At 45.2% G+C, this 18,486-nt stretch overlaps 1 protein-coding gene across 1 annotated transcript in view; it reads left to right on the top strand.

Annotated features, from left to right (window-relative positions):
• Positions 1 to 18,486, top strand: part of LOC311115158 (prostaglandin F2 receptor negative regulator-like) — a gene marked incomplete at its 5' end in the record, with an annotated part of 39,417 nt that overhangs the window by 6,541 nt on the left and 14,390 nt on the right. Inside the window, 5 exons of the mRNA XM_084190363.1 lie at positions 1,933 to 2,301; positions 6,054 to 6,464; positions 7,720 to 8,079; positions 17,049 to 17,368; positions 17,471 to 17,591. Of these exons, the coding sequence (XP_084046489.1) occupies positions 1,933 to 2,301; positions 6,054 to 6,464; positions 7,720 to 8,079; positions 17,049 to 17,368; positions 17,471 to 17,591 (1,581 nt within the window). The remainder of the gene's footprint in view (positions 1 to 1,932; positions 2,302 to 6,053; positions 6,465 to 7,719; positions 8,080 to 17,048; positions 17,369 to 17,470; positions 17,592 to 18,486) is intronic.

Below are 18,486 nucleotides of genomic sequence, written 5' to 3'. Positions count from 1 at the left end.
ATAAGAGAACCTATCTTTCATATTGGCATCAAATAATCTTCCAAATAAAAGAAATGCACTTACTTTAGCAGTTTTGCCCAGATCCACAAGCTGTGTGTGCCTCCAGTTAACGAACTACACTTCCTCCCCAGTTAAGATTCCAAACAGGTGTTCGGAGCATGCTAGATGGCTAATTAGCACAGGTGGCCACATATGTCTTCTGTCTGTCTTCCGTAAACAAGTGATGTAACATGGAAATATGCCCACGTGGGAACACTAACCCTATAAAGGTGTGTAGTAATTTAACCATTTTTTCACTGCAATGAAAGATGCGTTCCTTATGTTTCCAAAACCGTACCGCAAGCAATGTGTGTTAATGTTAGAGCAAGTGTTGGGGCTCTGAACAACACTGCCCCGATCAGAAGATACTATTGTCAATTGGCGCTAAAGCAGTTAGCGTCTATTAATGGGGTACTACTGCCCATTCTTCCATTGTGTGTTTGTGTGTGAGCGAGCTTCCGATAGCCTGCATGATTCCGTTTTGTAGAATGAACACAGCAGGAAGACTGATTGTTCCAATGGACGTTCCGATGCTGTATGATTCAGTTGGACGTTCTGATGTTGTATGATTCATTTGGACGTTCCGATGCTGTAAATCCATCCTCTACTACTAGACCACCAGACCAGTTAAGTCTCTCCACCTTCCTCTCCTTAACTGGGCTGTCTCATATTGCCTGTTTACTCTGTGGCCCTACGACTCAGAGACTGTTTGGATAAGAGTGGCTTAATAGTTGCGCGGTAATATTAGTCACTCCTAAGTGGTGTCCGACCAGTATAATATCCCTTCTCTTATGACGTAGGGTAAATCAAAGGGATGACAGCCACAGAACCAGAATGTTCCAGCAGTGTTTAATGGACCACCTTCAAACGTCTATTTACCAGTTCCTTGAGTGTCCCACAATGTTAGGACAGGAAAAAGGGTTAAGTTATACTGTATGTCAACAGGGCGTTTTGAAGTTAAATGTAAATCACTAAGGACCCAAACAAACGTCCAACTAAGGCACTGGTGTAGGATCATATTGGAATGCTGCCAACGTTACCATTAGAAATGGAGCATTATGGAAATGTTCAGAGAAGGCTTTGCTCTTTGGTTGTTCCAGCTGGGATGTAACGGGGACTATTTCTGGGCTGTGGGGTTGTTCTTTTGAAAGCTGCTGGTGCATCAGCACTTTGTTCTTACCAAATGAGCTGACTTCTATATCATATTTCCTGATACTGTTCCTTGGTGTGTTTGTGGTGTGTGGCGTGTGTGGGTGAGGGAGCATGTGTTGCTCCATGCTGGCCATGACACGTGCACACTCGTTCAGACAAGCCTGGTGTGTGCGTGCATGTTTGCTGCTGTTCCCCTATGCCCATCCAAACAAGCCTGTACTTTGTGAGCTTTCTCTCTCTAGCTAGAGTAAGTGGTCTAGCCTGTTCCCTTCTCTAGCAAGACTGTCTCTCTGTACGGGTGCATCTAAATAGTCTGTAGTGGCTTCCTTTCCTCAACTCCTTTCCTTCATCTACTCCAGTCTAAAAAGGTTACTTTCACCTGTTACTATGTCAGTGGGACTGAAGGAAAGGAGACAAGGAGAGGAACCACTTTAGATTGATTCACCCATTGAGTGCAGCGGCGTTAGGGTTTAGGTGTCTGTGGGCGATTTGATGAACACACACACACACTCTGTGGGTTTGGAATCATAGAGAAATCAAACCAAAGGTAGTATCTAAGTGTATATTTAGCCTGCCCTATGCTAAAAATATCCAAGTATCTCAACTGTATGCATATTGTTAAGCAGAGAGGCTTTCAAGAGGTTAGCTAAGGAAGTCTGATGTGGTAAGAACGCTGTCGTGTGGGGGATTCTGCAGATTTTATATGTGTGTATCTGTCGATAACGTGTGTGTTCTCTCTAGGTGTATCCCATGCCAGGGTGGTGTCTGTGTCCCCTGGCCCTCTGCGCCGGGTGGAGGGCCAACCTGTCTCGCTACGCTGTGATGTCACTGACTATGAGGGGCCCAGGGAGCAGGAATTTGAATGGACCATACAGCAGGGGGAGGCGGGATCTATCCAAGTAATCTCCACCTTTGACCCAAACTTCTCGGACGTGTCGCTAAGCGACCGGGTGGCCAGTGGTGACCTGAGTATGGTGCGGCTGGGGGACAGCGCGGTGGAGCTGAGGATTCAGGAAGTGAGGTCATCGGACAGCGCCACATACCTCTGCAGTACAACCAGTACGGACTCGGTCATCAGCGGGAACTACGAGGCAGGGGTGACGCTCAAAGGTGGGTCAGAGACGTGTGTGTGGGAGGGACTAATAGACTGAGTGACTCATTTAACCATCAGAGAGTGGACTCACCGTATATATACATTTAGGAAAACTGTTTTAACTTCAAACTAGATTACTGTCAGACCTTCATTATCAAATCACATTTTATTGGTCACATACACATATTTAGCTGATGTTATTGCGGGTGTAGCGAAATGCTTGTGTTCCTAGCTCCAGCAGTGCTAGCTCCACTTTATATTCTGACTGAGGTTGGCTGGATTAGAAGGCCCGTACGTTATAGCTGTGTGTGTGTGTTAGATCATGTTCTCCTTGCTGTGGTTGAGCCTAGTTGTGGTCAGTGTGGTCTATTGAACACGGCTCACATCCCTTTCTTACACATGACTCGCTCTCTTAAGCTAGTGTTTGTCAGGCCGCACACACACTTGTATGTGCTTATATACTGTATACACTACAGTATACTTACATGGACACAGCTGCACTTTCCTTAGATGGACTGGTTCAGGATCAGCTATGTGATTTTAACCTCAATTATCCTAGTCTGCTTTGGGGAGGAAAAACCTGTTCTTAGATCTGCTGCTTTGGGGAAACACTAATGAGAGGTGATCAGGTGGTGATTTCACCCATGTTCGCACATGTTCAGTCTTCCAACACACACACACACACTTGGAGAGCATATGCCAGGTGGGTGTATTCATCTCATGTCAAATGGGGGTTGCTGGTTATTTCTGTTGAGCTGACTGTCACCCTGTTAGGAACAGTCTGTCTGAATAAGCTGAGGGAGAGAGGAAAAAGAGTTAGTGGTGAATTGAGCTGATGAGAGCTGGAACCGGTAGATGGCTGAGATTATGCAATCTGGTTGATATTGTGAAATCTAAGTGCTCTTGAAATAATAGGTGATTTTTATGCTGCTTTTAGCCATGATATAAAACAATGTTTCATTGTGGTCTAGTATAGTTGAACAAGTGTTTGTCCCATGTTTTCATGAGCTGAACTACACGATCCCAGACATTTTCCTTGCGCTTAAAAAGCTTATTTCTCTAATTTTGTGCACAAATCACTGTTAGTGAGCATTTCTCCTTTGCCAAGATAATCCTGACAAGATCCTGAGGCCCATTGTCGTGCCATTCATCCGCTGCCATCACCTCATGTTTCAGCATGATAATGCACTGCCCCATGTCGCAAGGATATGTACACAATTCCTGGAAGCTGAAAATGTCCCAGTTCTTCCATGGCCTGCATACTCACCAGACATGTCACCCACTAAGCATGTTTGGAATGCTCTGGATCGACATGTACGACAGTGTGTTCCAGTTCCCGCTAATATCCAGCAATTTCGCACAGCCATTGAGGAGTGGGACAATATTCCACAGGCCACAATCAACAGCCTGATCAACTCTATGTGAAGGAGATGTGTTGCGCTGCGTGAGGCAAATGGTGGTCACACCAGATCCTGACTGGTTTTCTGATCCACGGCCCTACCTTTTTTTTTTTTTATTGGTATGTGACCAACAGATGCATATCTGTATTTCCAGTCATGAAATCCGTAGATTAGGGCCTAATGAATTTATTTCAATTGACTGATTTCCTTATATGAACTGTAACTCTGTAAACATTTTGAAATGGTTGCATTTTATATTTTTGTTCAGTGTAGAAGAGATGTGTTGTATACACAGTCCAGTGAGATCCATTGGTGACGTAAATTAGTTTAATCTGGTATGGAGAGTCACCTGCATAGAGGCAGTCTCCTGACCTTTCTTATGGGTGTGTCAATGCAAATAACATTCTCCACCAACACTTTCAGTTTTGTATGTGCTTGGCTCTCTTGTCTATCTGATGATCTTTTCTTTCCGATTTTAAAGTGGCCTTGACGCGCACGTGTGTGTGTACCCACACAACTCTATAACACACACACATTTTTACTTCCGTTCTGAACGCTGCTTCTGCTATGACGACTATTAATGATCAACTGAATGGCTTTCAGCACGTTCAAGATTAGTAATGGCTTTCTGTTGTGCAGTGTTCACTTTCTCCATACCCAAACACATAGACAGGAACATGTTTAGCTAGTTGGGGAAAGGAATATTTTGAACTAATGTGTGACAGTGATTTGGCAGCTCCAGGACACTAAGTCTAATATCAAAGACTTTGGTAGAATGGCAGCTTACTGAGCTTTGAGTAAGAAGGTTTATCAGAATATGAACACTTCAAAGCACTGTGTATCTTTCTTGTTTAGAGGCTGGGAGTGAGGAAGAGGGTAAGAGAGGGAGGGTGAGCGGGAGGAGGGAGTGAGGAAGAGGGTAAGAGAGGGAGGGTGAGCGGTAGGAGAGAGGGAGGGTGAGCGGGAGGAGGGAGTGAGGAAGAGGGTAAGAGAGGGAGGGTGAGCGGTAGGAGGGAGTGAGGAAGAGGGTAAGAGAGGGAGGGTGAGCGGGAGGAGGGAGTGAGGAAGAGGGTAAGAGAGGGAGGGTGAGCAGTAGGAGGGAGTGAGGAAGAGGGTAAGAGAGGGAGGGTGAGCGGGAGGAGGGAGTGAGGAAGAGGGTAAGAGAGGGAGGGTGAGCGGGAGGAGGGAGTGAGGAAGAGGGTAAGAGAGGGAGGGTGAGCGGTAGGAGGGAGTGAGGAAGAGGGTAAGAGAGGGAGGGTGAGCGGGAGGAGGGAGAGAGGGAGGGTGAGCGGGAGGAGGGAGTGAGGAAGAGGGTAAGAGAGGGAGGGTGAGCGGTAGGAGGGAGAGAGGAAGAGGGTAAGAGAGGGAGGGTGAGCGGGAGGAGGGAGTGAGGAAGAGGGTAAGAGAAGGAAGGTGAGCGGTAGGAGGGAGTGAGGAAGAGGGTAAGAGAGGGAGGGTGAGCGGTAGGAGGGAGTGAGGAAGAGGGTAAGAGAGGGAGGGTGAGCGGGAGGAGGGAGGGTGAGCGGGAGGAGGGAGTGAGGAAGAGGGTAAGAGAGGGAGGGTGAGCGGGAGGAGGGAGTGAGGAAGAGGGTAAGAGAGGGAGGGTGAGCGGTAGGAGGGAGTGAGGAAGAGGGTAAGAGAGAGGGTGAGCGGGAGGAGGGAGTGAGGAAGAGGGTAAGAGAGGGAGGGTGAGCGGTAGGAGGGAGTGAGGAAGAGGGTAAGAGAGGGAGGGTGAGCGGGAGGAGGGAGTGAGGAAGAGGGTAAGAGAGGGAGGGTGAGCGGGAGGAGGGAGTGAGGAAGAGGGTAAGAGAGGGAGGGTGAGCGGTAGGAGGGAGTGAGGAAGAGGGTAAGAGAGGGAGGGTGAGCGGTAGGAGGGAGTGAGGAAGACATTGCCTGTCTCTCTCCCTCTCCTTCCCCCTCTCTCTTTATATCTCTGTTTATTCAGCTGTGATGGTCAGAGTAAACAGGGCTTCTCTCTCCTCTGATGTGATTATCAAATCTAAACCCTCCTTACACACACTGTTGACAGCAGCACACCCCATTACGCCCCTCACTGACAGCCTAAACCGTGTGTGTTTTTGTGCATGGGGGGGGGGGGGTTAGGAGAGAGTGACAGATGAGGAAGATTTTTCATGGATTATAAAAGCAGTAATGCCTCTTGGCGATGAAGAAGGAGGAACATGATGACATTTTGATTTTGAGATGTTGTGTTGGCTTACGGCAACATCTGTTAACATTCACTGCCACCATGACATTTCACATGCAGTAAAAAAACCTCTTCGATGTAGTGAAGCAGCAAATTAACGATACTAGCCCTGACTGTGTGTGTGTGTGTGTGTGTGTGTTAACTGTCTGTCCTTTCCCTACAGTCATTGCTAACACCCTGAAGGTGGCCCCGGAGGCCCCAGAGCCTGTGGTCCCCGAGGGTGGTGACATCACCCTCTCCTGCAACGTCACCCGCCACTTCACCGATCCCACCTACCTGTCCGTCACCTGGTCGCTACGGAGACCAGGCATCCCATTGGTGGACATCATGACTGTTGGCCCAGATGGGGGTGTAGTCACAGGAAGTGGCTCCGCCCAGCGCTACGCTGAAGGAGGGCTCCGATTGGCTAGTCGCAGAGATGGGGCGTTTGGATTGGTTGTTGCCGGGGTGACACAGGCTGATGCGGGGATGTATGTGTGCACGGGGAGGGAATGGACTCACGAGGAAGGAGATCAGTGGAAGAACATTGTGGAGAAGACTGTGGAGATGGGAGCTGTGGCAGTCACACCTACAGGTAAAGGGGATGGGGTGTGTCTTGTATGTACTTTAGAGTGAGAGACATTCAGCCGATCCTAAATCAATCCCCTTTGACCCTAACCCCTAGATATTTGCAGATCTGTATGGTCTGGATTGGTATAAGCACTGCAATGGTGGAGCTTCCACCTTACAGATGTGAAAATATCGAAAGGTTAGGACCTGCTGAGAAGAGAGAGGGGGATCTGGGGGATGGTAGAGTAGTTTCTATGGTCCCTACTTTATTTTAGCCTTGCAGCATTTCTTTGTGTGTTGGAGAGGCTCTTGACCGAGAGATCTATCTCAGCCCCTCCCCCTGTCAGCCCTTTATCCCTGGTTGTGTGAGGAACCCCCTGACACACACACACACACACACACACACACAATGGTTGCCTGGGACACCATATACCCCTAACCCTCTCCTGCATGGTGAGTGATTTAAAATGGGGGTGAAGAACAGAGGGAGAAGCTCAGCAGGAAGACAACATAGAGAGGCTGGGCCTTCCTTTACATGTATCTAAGTACAGACTAGTGTAGCCAAGCAGCCACTATTGACTGTCTACTGAGACGCTAAAGTAAAGAGGATTGGAGAAGTCTAACAGTGGCCTTTTGTCCTGCCTCTCTTGTCTAAACATACATAGTGAACTATAGTGAAGTCATCTCACCTACTACCAGATATCCCATTGTCTCCTATAGTAGCAGTATCCAGGATTTTATTTGATAAATATAAACCCCCTCAAAAGGGTTTAGATTTAGCTTCAGTTCAGTCTCTGGAGTCATGAGTCGTATCATGTTTTAATGTGATTTTCCTTGACTTTTCTTTTGAATAGCTTTGAAACTCTTTCTGTTAACATTAGCCTTAATCTTTCTCTACGTATGTTCACTTTTAATTGTTACCCTTTTTATACTTGACATTTCGAGGGTTCTAGAGCTTTTAATTTGACTTTTTAATGAATAGTAATCCTTGATCTTCTATATGTGGGTCTTTCAACTTCTCACTGTTGGATCTTTTTGATCTGGCTGGTTTTAATCAAGTTTATATTACATTTGAATCTCTTCTACTTCTTGTCTTTTGTTCTGAAGAGGACTTGTATCTCCATATCCAACTGTACTAGAATGTTCTATCATTTCACCATGTACTTATACTTATCCAACCGGTCCAGATCTACAGTTGTCTAGCAGTTAGGAGCTAGGGGTTGTTTCCCTGTTTATTGGTTCTAACAGCATCCATTTTGTCTTCTCCCTCCCCCTTCCAGCTCGTTCCCTGTCTGTCGTGGCCAAGTCCAACACCACGCTCAACATGGACGACACCCTGACCCTCACCTGCCTGGTCGCGGCCGGCAACTTGGCCTCCCTGGCCCTGGAGGTCACCTGGCTTGTGGATGGACGCACAGCGGTCAGCCTGGGCCGTGACGGGGTGGTCTCAAACGGGTCCCCCTCGGTGGGGCTGGAGCGGACGGGGCCAGGGGAGTTCAGGCTGGTGGTGAGGGGGGTAAAGGGGTCTGACGAGGGGATGTACTCCTGTAGGGTCCGGGCCTGGGTCGGAAGAGGAGGAGGATGGTACCAAGCTGCAGAGAAGACCTCCAACCCAGTACAAGTTCTAGTCACAAAGATCAGTGAGTGGAAGTGCTGTTAAATATCTACTGTATGTTTTTCAGGTCTTGAAATGCAGTCCAACCAAGATTACCATATCTAACATACTATTAATAGCATTGGCCTCTCACTAGGCTTACTTTGAACACACATGCTTCACGGCGGCAGTAGATCAGTGATGCCTTGTACTACACATCACACACACACACATCACACGAACACACACACACACGAACACACACATCACACGAACACACACAGGCACCCGCAGAGTGAGCCTATCCATTAGTCAAGCCTTTTTTCTGACATACCTGCCCCCACAGTGAAAAAGATTGATTATTCATGCCTGTTAAGGCCTAGCTAAGTCCTTTCTCTGGTTTCACACCCTGTTTCTTTCGGTCATTCTCTCCCTCGCTCTTTTTTTTTTCATTTAACCAGGTAAGTCAGTTAAGTACAAATTCTTATTGACATTGACATCATGGTCGCTCTGTGACCTAAGCAGTGGTGGTGTAGGGTGTAACTGTATATGTCCTGACCCGACAGGTTCAAGTGCCGGGTGTCACTCATGCCATCCATCAGAGTGTGTGGGTGGTCGTGTAGGGACGTGGATAGAGCTGGGTTGTATTCATTAGTGACCACCGTAGCGAAACATTTTGCAATGGAAAAGTTCAGGTAGTCTCTCCTAGATTCCAGTTTGGTATGGATTATCTTTAGACCAGTGGTTCTCAACTGGTTTTTCCTCGGGACCCGAAATGAACCAGGTTGTCTCAGTCGCGACCCAATATTCGCATCGCGAAAAAGAATCGGCAAAATACAATCTGGATTTTTTAAAATGTTATATTGATAGTAAATGTAGCAATTAAATGACAAGGGAACAACATTCCAACCTCTTTCATTGTCAATAATTAAATTGTACCTATATTCTTGATGAAGAATGTTAATAAACTCACTGGTTTGAGACCTCAAAATCAACCAAAATAGTGTTGCTAATAGCTCTATATTGAAAATACTCTTAATATTTATTTCTCCAGAGATTTCTATACACATTCTACCTGGTTTAAGTTCAGACTGGAGTCTTTAAAAAAATATATTTAATCTGACACCCGCGACCCATTTTTAAAACCTCCTGTGACCCAAATTTGGGTCGCAACCCACCAGCTAAGAATCGCTGCTTTAGACTACATGTTGCATTTGTGTGTGGAAATGCCATGGACGTCCATTGGGTTAGCATTAGCATGATAATAAGCGACCCCACTGCTCCTAGTATATGAAGCCATCTTATAATTCAGATCTTGAGTGCTCCACACAGTAGCTGTGGGGTTAAATCTGCTCTGGAACCAGTTCTGCCTTGTGTTGGTCTCTAGAGAGACAAACATGACGCTCCTCTGACACACACCAAACGCTGTGCAGTAAAAACAGTCATGGAGGAAAGGCATGCGTAGCCCGAGGCCAGAGTGTAGGAGTTCCCCTCTATTACCACAGAGCCCTATACCAACACAGACTCACCAACCGTATGTGTTGGAGGTTACTAGATGTCTGTTTTCTGTCTGCCATTGTTCATGTTGAGAGGGCAGTGCCCTGGGTTAAGCCTAGTGGGAGAGGGTCCTAGGCAAGGCCAGACATCAATGGAAGAGGAACTGTGCCTATGTATGAAATACACACAGATGAACACATACACTCACATCCCCATTCACACTCAAACCCAAGTCTCATGACATTCAGACCTACTACGCTGAGGAAATGGTAGTAAATGTAGTAGCACACTCTCTCTCCAGGATACCTCCAACCACCATAAACCTCTTTCTGTCCAACAGCAGAGGTGTACCATAATGGTATACAGAGTTGAAGTCCTCTAATCCCCTATGGAGCTACAGAGGGAACTACCCTGTCCTTCTGTCATTTTTGTTGTTGCTGTATTTTACCCCCTTTCTCTCCCCAATTTTGATCTTGTCTCATCGCTGCAACTCCCTAATGGGCTCGGAAGGCGAAGGTCGAGTCATACCTCCTCCGAAACATGACCCGCTAAACCGCGCTTCTTAACACCCGCTCTCCTCATCAGCCTCCTGTGACACACACTTACTTCCTGAGCCATACTTAAAGGTGCGCTATGCAGAAGTCATGGTTGCTAACATTTCTAATAGGTTGACTAATTTCAGTTTGTGACAAAACAGGCAGTCATTGTACCACCTAAACTGCTGTGAAATACAATTTCCATAGGCAAAAATCTTGTACAAAACCGAAAGTAAAAGATGCAAAAACAAAATGTAAGAATGGGAAGCATAGAAATAGCACAGGTATACCGCTTCTTAGAATTGCTTTCAATTAGGATGACAGATCAATAACTCACATTTCTATGTGAATTTGGTCAGGTCGCTCAAAAACGTACGTTACAGCTTTAAGTTTGTTATTCTTCCTCCATCCTACAAACCCCCCTGTGGTGATAGTGCTGTGTCACCTGTCCCATACAATCACCCAGAGTAACCATAGAGTTCAATGGGTACTCTCCAGTGGAGGCTCTACGGGGGAGGAAGGGGAGGACCATCCTCAGTGAATTTTCATAAAAATAAACATAGTTAAAAATAGTTAAACATTAATGTTATCCTTTTTTAGATAAAACTATGCAAAATATGTTTACCAAATAATTGATTAAAACACATTGTTTTGCAATGAAGGTCTATAGTAGCCTCAGCTGCACTCTGTAGGGTAGCACCATGGTGTAGCCGGAGGACAGCTTGCTTCTGTCCTCCTCTGGGTACATTGACTTCAATACAAACCCTAGGAGGCTCATGATTCTCACCCCCTTCCATAGACTTGCACAGTAATTATGACAACTTCCAGAGGACGTCCTCCAACCTATCAGCGCTCTTGCAGCATGAACTGACATGTTGTCCACCCAATCAAAAGATCAGAGAATGAATCTAGTACTGAAAGCATAAGCTACATCTAGCTAGTACTGCAGTGCATAACATGTGGTGAGTAGTTGACTCAAAGTGAGGGAAACAATAGTTTAACAGTTTTTGAACAAATTAATTTATTCAAAAATTAAGGGAGAGGGAGATGTATTATATGCAGCAAGCTAGTTTAGCCTACTCAAACACCTGGCTCAAACAGAGAGGGAGGCTATTTTAGCTAGCTGGCTATGGCTATCCAACACTGGAACTCTTCCAAGTCAAGGTAAGCTTAAGTTTTTATTGATTTATTGCCACCAGGGTCCACTGGTGTAACTGCTAAACTGCTTTCTGACTGTACACTGTACTACATGATTGTAGCAGGTTTACTAAAGCATTAGTTCTAGTAGCTATGTTGACTATGACGTGACAACAATGTAGGCTGTTTGTAGCGGTTATCATATGACGGTTTGGCTTGGAAAGTTTTTTTTCACCTGGTCACATACAGCTGATGTGTTGTGCACTAAGGTCCACAAGCGAAGGGAAAAGGTGAGTGTAGATAGTTGCGAGAAGGAGGTGTGTGTGTGTGTATACAACGAGCAAAGTGATCATGCTGTTTTTATGTGGCTGCTATGAAAGTGAAGTGTATGCGTGTGATCAGGGGTTGATTCATTCCGTTGATTCTGTTGAAAAATGTTTCTTAAACGGAAGCAAACGAAACGGGATAAACATACCTGAATTTGTCCAAGAAAAACTTGCATTTGCAACTGTTGGACTAATGATTACACCCTACATCAACTAGATGCAGGCAAGAGTGTGGAAGGTGGTATTGAATGTGTCACTGTCTGTCACCTTGATTACTAAAAATCTTCTCGACCTGTGCGCCTATGTTATACATTTTAATTCATAGGCTAGGTTGTAGCAACCTCATGATGGGTATAGGGAAAATTAAGAGTATCATGTAGTAGCCTAAACCTGTCGATGTTACATTGAGCTGGGTGAATGGAATATGAATGACAGTTATCCAATATGCTGGAATAGAAAATAAGGTGCCATGCTCATAAATTATCATCCTCCCTCATCATAAATGGCACCACTGGTTCTCTCACCATATCTTCATGTCTGGTGGTCCTCTAGCTCAATTGGTAGAGCATGGCGCTTGTAACGCCAGGGTAGTGGGTTCGATCCCCGGGACCACCCATACGTAAAAATGTATGCACACTTGACTGTAAGTCGCTTTGGATAAAAGCGTCTGCTAAATGGCATTATTATTATTATGTCTGACTCAGGCTTCAGAACGCTCAGTGGCTGCTTTCTGCTGAGGAAGAGGTATGGGGGAAGCACGAAGGAGGGAGCGGAGGAAAAGATGGTGTTGACTCGGTGGAGGAATGCACTCTGGGTCATATCTGGTTCACATACATACATACATACACACACACACACACACACACGCTCAAACACCCCAGTGAAACCAGAGACCCTCCGATGAAGGCCAGAGCTTCTTGGCAGTGGAGAGGGTCCTCAGAGAACATACCATGGAACATGCATACTCCCTTTTTCTCTCTTTCTCTCTCTATCTATCCTCACTCCAGACAGAACACCTGCTTGCTCTGTCCAAATAATTAAATCTTCCCTTGGCGTTTTTGAGTTGCACAGGGTGTGTGTGTGTGACACACTAACTATATTAGGTGTGTGTGCAGACACTTACGCTTGAGTGTGTTTTATTATTTATGGCACCAATGTCTAACTATTTTCATGAAATATACAGAATTTTGTTAGTAACATCTGGTTTGTGTGGTAGTCAAGGTGAACTCAAGTACAATAGTAAGTTAGCAAGCGTCTCTAGAGTTGAGATTGTCAGGTAGTTTCTGTCTGTTATAAACGGATGGTATCTCTATGGTAACACGCCAGACCGCATGAAAACGGCGCGGAACTCGACACACTCAAATGTCACGTTCTGTGTCACGCTCTTTTAGCTCCTAGGGAAACATGGTGGCTGAAGTATATTGTTCCCTTACTGTATGAGGTCAAAGTTCAACACATTTTATGTTCTTACCTGAACTTTGTCACAATAGTACTAAGATTGGATGACCTATTTCAGAGGCCAGACTGTGGTTACCGTTGACACTATAGACCTGTGTTAACAGTGAGTCTCACACACACACACACCTCCCCAGAGATATCTGGCAGTTAACACTGCTTCAGCTTGCCCCTGCTCACACAACCCTAAGACCGGTCTGATCCAAATCAATTGCAACACAAACTGGTTTTATCAGAGCTTTTAATCAATTGAAATGTCCTCCCAAGTGTCTGTTTTTGTGCTTGTATTTTTATTTATTTATATGTCACACTCTTAACAAGGCAGGCAAAAAAGCACAACATCCTGAATGTAGAGTCTGTAGACCAGTGGTAGTCAACCCCTATGCTGCTCTAGGCTATACCCAAACTGTCTGTTTTCAATACGGCCTTTCAAGTAAACAAAACTTCCATCCAGTCTAACCACAACCCAGCAGTAGTTCCATATAATTACATGCATATACAGGGCCTTCGGAAAGTGTTCAGACCCCTTGACTCTTTCTACATTTTGTTACGTTACAGCCTTATTCTAAAATGTATTAAATCATTTTTTCCCCCTCATCAATCTACATGCAATACCCCATAATGACAAAGCAAAAACAGGTTTGTACAAATGTTTGCTAATTTATAAAAAACTGAAATCACATTTACGTAAGTATTCAGACCCTTTTACTTAGTACTTTGACGCACCTTTGGCAGCGATTACAGCCTCAAGTCTTCTTGGGTATGACACTACAAGCTTGGCACACCTGTATTTGCGGAGTTTCTCCCATTCTTCTCTGCAGATCCTCTCAAGCTCTGTCAGGTTAGATGGGGAGTGTTGCTGCACAGCTATTTTCAGGTCTCCAAAGATTTTAGATCTGGTTCAAGTCCGGGCTCTGACTGGGCCACTCAAGGACATTCTGAGACTTTTCCCGAAGTCACTCCTGCGTTGTCTTGGCTGTGTGCTTAGGGTTGTTATCCTGTTGGAAGGTGAACGCTCTGGAGCAGGTTTTCATCAAGGATCTCTCTGTATTTTGCTCCGTTCGTCTTTGCCTCGATCCTGACTAGTCTCCCAGTCCCTGCCGCTGAAAAACATCCCCACAGCATGATGCTGCCACCACCATGCTTCACCGTAGGGATGGTGCAAGGTTTCCTCCCAGATGTGAAGCTTGGCATTCAGGCCAAAGAGTTCAATCTTGGTTTCATCAGACCAGAGAATCTTGTTTCTCATGGTCTGAGAGTCTTTAGGTGTCTTCCGTCTGGTCACTCTACCATAAAGGCCTGATTGGTGGAGTGCTGCAGAGATGGTTGTCTTTCTGGAAGGTTCTCCCATCTCCACAGAGGAACTCTGGAGCTCTGTCAGAGTGACCATCAGGATCTTGGTCTCCTCCCTGACCAAGGTCCTTCTCCCCCGATTGCTCAGTTTGGCCGGTCGGCCAGCTCTAGGAAGAGTCTTGGTGGTTCCAAACTTCTTCCATTTAAGTATGATGAAGGCCACTGTGTTCTTGGGACCTTCAATGCTGCAGACATTTTTTGGTACCCTTCCTCAGATCTGTGCCTTTACACAATCCTGTCTTGGTGCTCTACGGACAATTCCTTCAACCTCATGGCTTGGTTTTTGCTCTGACATGCACTGTCAACACTGGGACCTTATATAGACAGGTGTGTGCCTTTCCAAATCATGTCCAATCAATTGAATTTACCACAGGTGGACTCCAATGAAGTTGTAGAAACATCTCAAGGATGATCAATGGAAACAGGATGTACCTGAGCTCAATTTCAAGTCTCATAGCAAAAGGTCTGAATACTTATGTAAGTAAGGTATTTCTGTTAAAAATATATATAAATTTGCAAAAACGTCTTTGCTTTGTAATTATGGGGTTATGTGTGTTGATTGCTGTTGATTATTATTTTTAAATCCATTTTAGAATAAGGGCTGTAACGTAACAAAGTGGAAAAAGTGAAAGGGTCTGAATACTTTCTGTATGTATTTCATTTCATATTCTATAATATAATAATAATATAATATGCCATTTAGCAGACGCTTTTATCCAAAGCGACTTACAGTCATGCGTGCATACATTTTTGTGTATGGGTGGTCCCGGGGATCGAACCCACTACCTTGGCGTTACAAGCGCCGTGCTCTACCAGCTGAGCTACAGAGGACCACATCTCTATGGTCCATACCAACCAGTTGGGAACCACAGCCAGGCTAATGGAAACCTAGTCGTGTTGTTGAGTTTTAAAATGTGCATTAGTGTTTTGTTTTGAGGGTCATTATCACCTGGAGTATAGATCAGCTTTCTATTCCCTTAACAAACGGCCCTGGGACAGCCCTTGTCCTGTGTATAATGGCTCAGTTAAGCCGGTCTTGGGGAAGTAGGGGTGTGTGTGTGTGTGTGTGTGGGAGGGTGGGTGTACTTGTGTGGGCACGTGTTTTGTAAGAATGTTATGTGTATGTTTTGTTCTGTTTGTAGGCCATTAGCAGGAAATTTGAGTCAATCTGCAGTGTGAGTCTTCCTTTGGTCTATTAATAAGCTACTGTGTGTGTCAGAGTGATAGGAGGGGGATGAGAGAGGAGCAATGGGCACATGGGTAATTGGCTGGGATTCTCTCCACCTCACAAAGGAAGTAAGGAGGATTTTCGCAGATGAGCGTGTGATGATCCTCACAGCAGTGTAGCAGATGGTGACAGTGCATGATTCAGCCCCTGTGACGTCCAAATGACACGACAAACCCACGAACACACACACACACTAATCAAGAGCAAGGAAGGTATGTGTGTGTTCACTGTTCATTGGCGCGTAAAGGGCCAATCTGTAGACTAGAGGTCTGACTGAGATACCAGCTCCATCACCTACAGAGACCCCACACACACTCCGCCACTGACGCTTAACACTGATACACTGTGTGTGTGTAAGCCTCAGTCGTTTCACACTGATCCACTGTGTGCCCGTGTGAGTGTTTGAGAAGTCAGATTGCCCCATTGCGCGCTCACACACTAAGAATGGGGTTTCTAAATCATTTCACTATTCGAATAGTATCATTAATTTTTGTTGGATATCTGGATATTCTAAATACTTGTTATTTGTAAAAATATATATTTTAACATACGTTTTTAACCTGAGCACTGCTGCTGGAGGGAGAGAGGCTGGTGCTCTATTGCTCTGCGGAGAGGCTTGTGAGATGGGCGCTAGCGAGACGACAAGTAGCCAAGGCAACGTGACTACAGCCAAGACTAGCTAACTTGTAGCAGCCACAATTTATTATCCCATATAACAGTGCCTGTCTTGACTGGAGGAGCCTAGAGAAGCTAGCTAGGCTATTTGAGGCCACATGCTGCACTTTCTCCCCAACACCATTCAGATAAAACAGGCGACCTGTTGGTTGCTCGTTGTAGCCTACACCTTCTCATTTTTGTTAACTTTTAATTCTGTAATTTTATTCCGTCTTTCATTGCATTAGTGAACTTTCACTCCACTTGCTACACACTGAGCCTCTTTGTCGTTTGATTGGCCAACATGATAAACAAGCTACACAGGAGAAGGCTACTGGTCGGCTACCAGTATTTATTAAATATACATTTATATAATTACTTTTATGGGGCGCATGTCATAAAATCTACGTTGAAGTTTGTTTAATTAAATTCATAATTTGAAATGGTATGTCCTTGTATGTAACAATGTCACATGGATATTTTAATTTCGAAACATCCTTCTTGAAAACACTTTCTTTTTTTTTTCACAAAAATGAATACTCACAAGTATTTGAATACAAACGCACGTTCGGATATTTGAATAACTGTGCACATCCCTAACACACCACACATTGGATTCACACCTACAGACAGGGAAACGCTCTGCTCACCACTACCCCAGTGGATGTGAAGTGGCTTCTAGATGAGTCGTTCATAACTAACTAATCTGGCCCTAAGGTGGATGTTATTTTACCATGTCCCTTTATTGACATTTAGTGTCTTGTTTTATTGATGTTTCTCTCTCTCTGTTCTTCTTTCCTCCCCTCCATCTTTCTGTCCCTTCCTCCAGAGCCTAGTTTCGCCGTGACCCTTACCCCCTCGTCGACCCCGCAGGTCACAGGTGACCTCATAGAGCTGGCGTGTCATGTGACCAACATCATCCACCTCCTTGCAGGGGGCCGACTGGGCGTGGCCTGGGAGTACACACCACTTCCTGGTCCACCCGGCGACCGCCCGACAACCACACAGACCACCCTCCCCATTGGTTCCCTGGATGCCCACGGCAACCTGAAGTCTGGGACGCTGTACCGTGACAGGTTGGAGTCTGGTGCCATCGTTCTGACCCGAGTAGAGCCGGATACATTCAAGCTCCGCTTCCTACGCACACAGGTGTGTGTGTGTACCTAAAGCACAATCATTTGTTAGACACACAAGTTTGTATTGAAGCTAGAGCCGCTAACAAGGTGTGTGTGTGTGTGTGTGTGTCATCAGGAGGTGGACATGGGGGCGTATGCATGCAGTGTGACAGCATGGAGTCCCTCTAGGCAGGGTGGAATGGAGAAGGAAGCAGAGTACCTCACCCCCCCTCTCACCGTCCGATGGGAATCCAAACGTAAGTAGTGATGACACTCATTCTCTCGCTCTTCCTCTCCTCTCCTTCCTCCCTCCTTTTTTATTTATCTTTGACGAAACCACCTGAATATAGCAATGTTATTTAATACATGTGTCATTCTGCTATGCTAATTTGTTTTCTCATCACATGTTTTCTTTGATGTGTTTGAGGTAATAAGTGACATGTGTTCTGAATGGGAGTCAAAGCTAGAGGATGGAAAGCATTCCCATGTAACCTTGGCTTCTTTCATGTTGGCCGCTCAACAAACATGGCAGTGGATGTAGAGGTGCCACTGTAGGTCTGACAACAGGAAAGCCTATACCATGGCACACACACACACACACACACACACAGACACAGACGGATCATCAGTTTCTAACACACCAGCGATGGCGTCAGTCAGTTTGGCGTGTGAGCGACAGCTATGAGTCCTAGTTCCCACTGTTGATTGAGTCTAAATAGTTCTCATTGATATAACTTCACAACATTTGCCCTTCGGCTTCCAGATTCTCACGAAATAACCTTTTTACACAGACGCACACACGCGCACACACACATACTGAACTCTGTGAACCCCATAATGCTAATTAGATGATGGTGATCTAGTGTAATAGCTACTGAATAGCGATGAGATATGATCAGCATATACCGTAGGGAGTGTGTGTGTGTGTATATGTATGTGTGTATATATATATATATATATATATATATATATATATATATATATATATATATATATATATATATATATATATATATATATATATATATATATATATATATATATATAATTATAATTATTTTTTTCTTCTCTTTTGACTGTCTTCCTCTGTCCTCCCAGCAACTCTGGGATTCCCCTTCTCTCTCTGTTCTTCTCTCAAACGCTCTCTTCATC

The sequence above is a fragment of the Coregonus lavaretus genome (assembly GCF_964263955.1).
Source record: "Coregonus lavaretus genome assembly, contig: HAP1_SCAFFOLD_1228, whole genome shotgun sequence".
In the NCBI taxonomy this organism is placed as follows: domain Eukaryota; kingdom Metazoa; phylum Chordata; class Actinopteri; order Salmoniformes; family Salmonidae; genus Coregonus; species Coregonus lavaretus.
The sequence above is the reverse complement of the archived record's forward strand: the minus strand, read 5'-3'. Positions and strand labels throughout refer to the sequence as shown.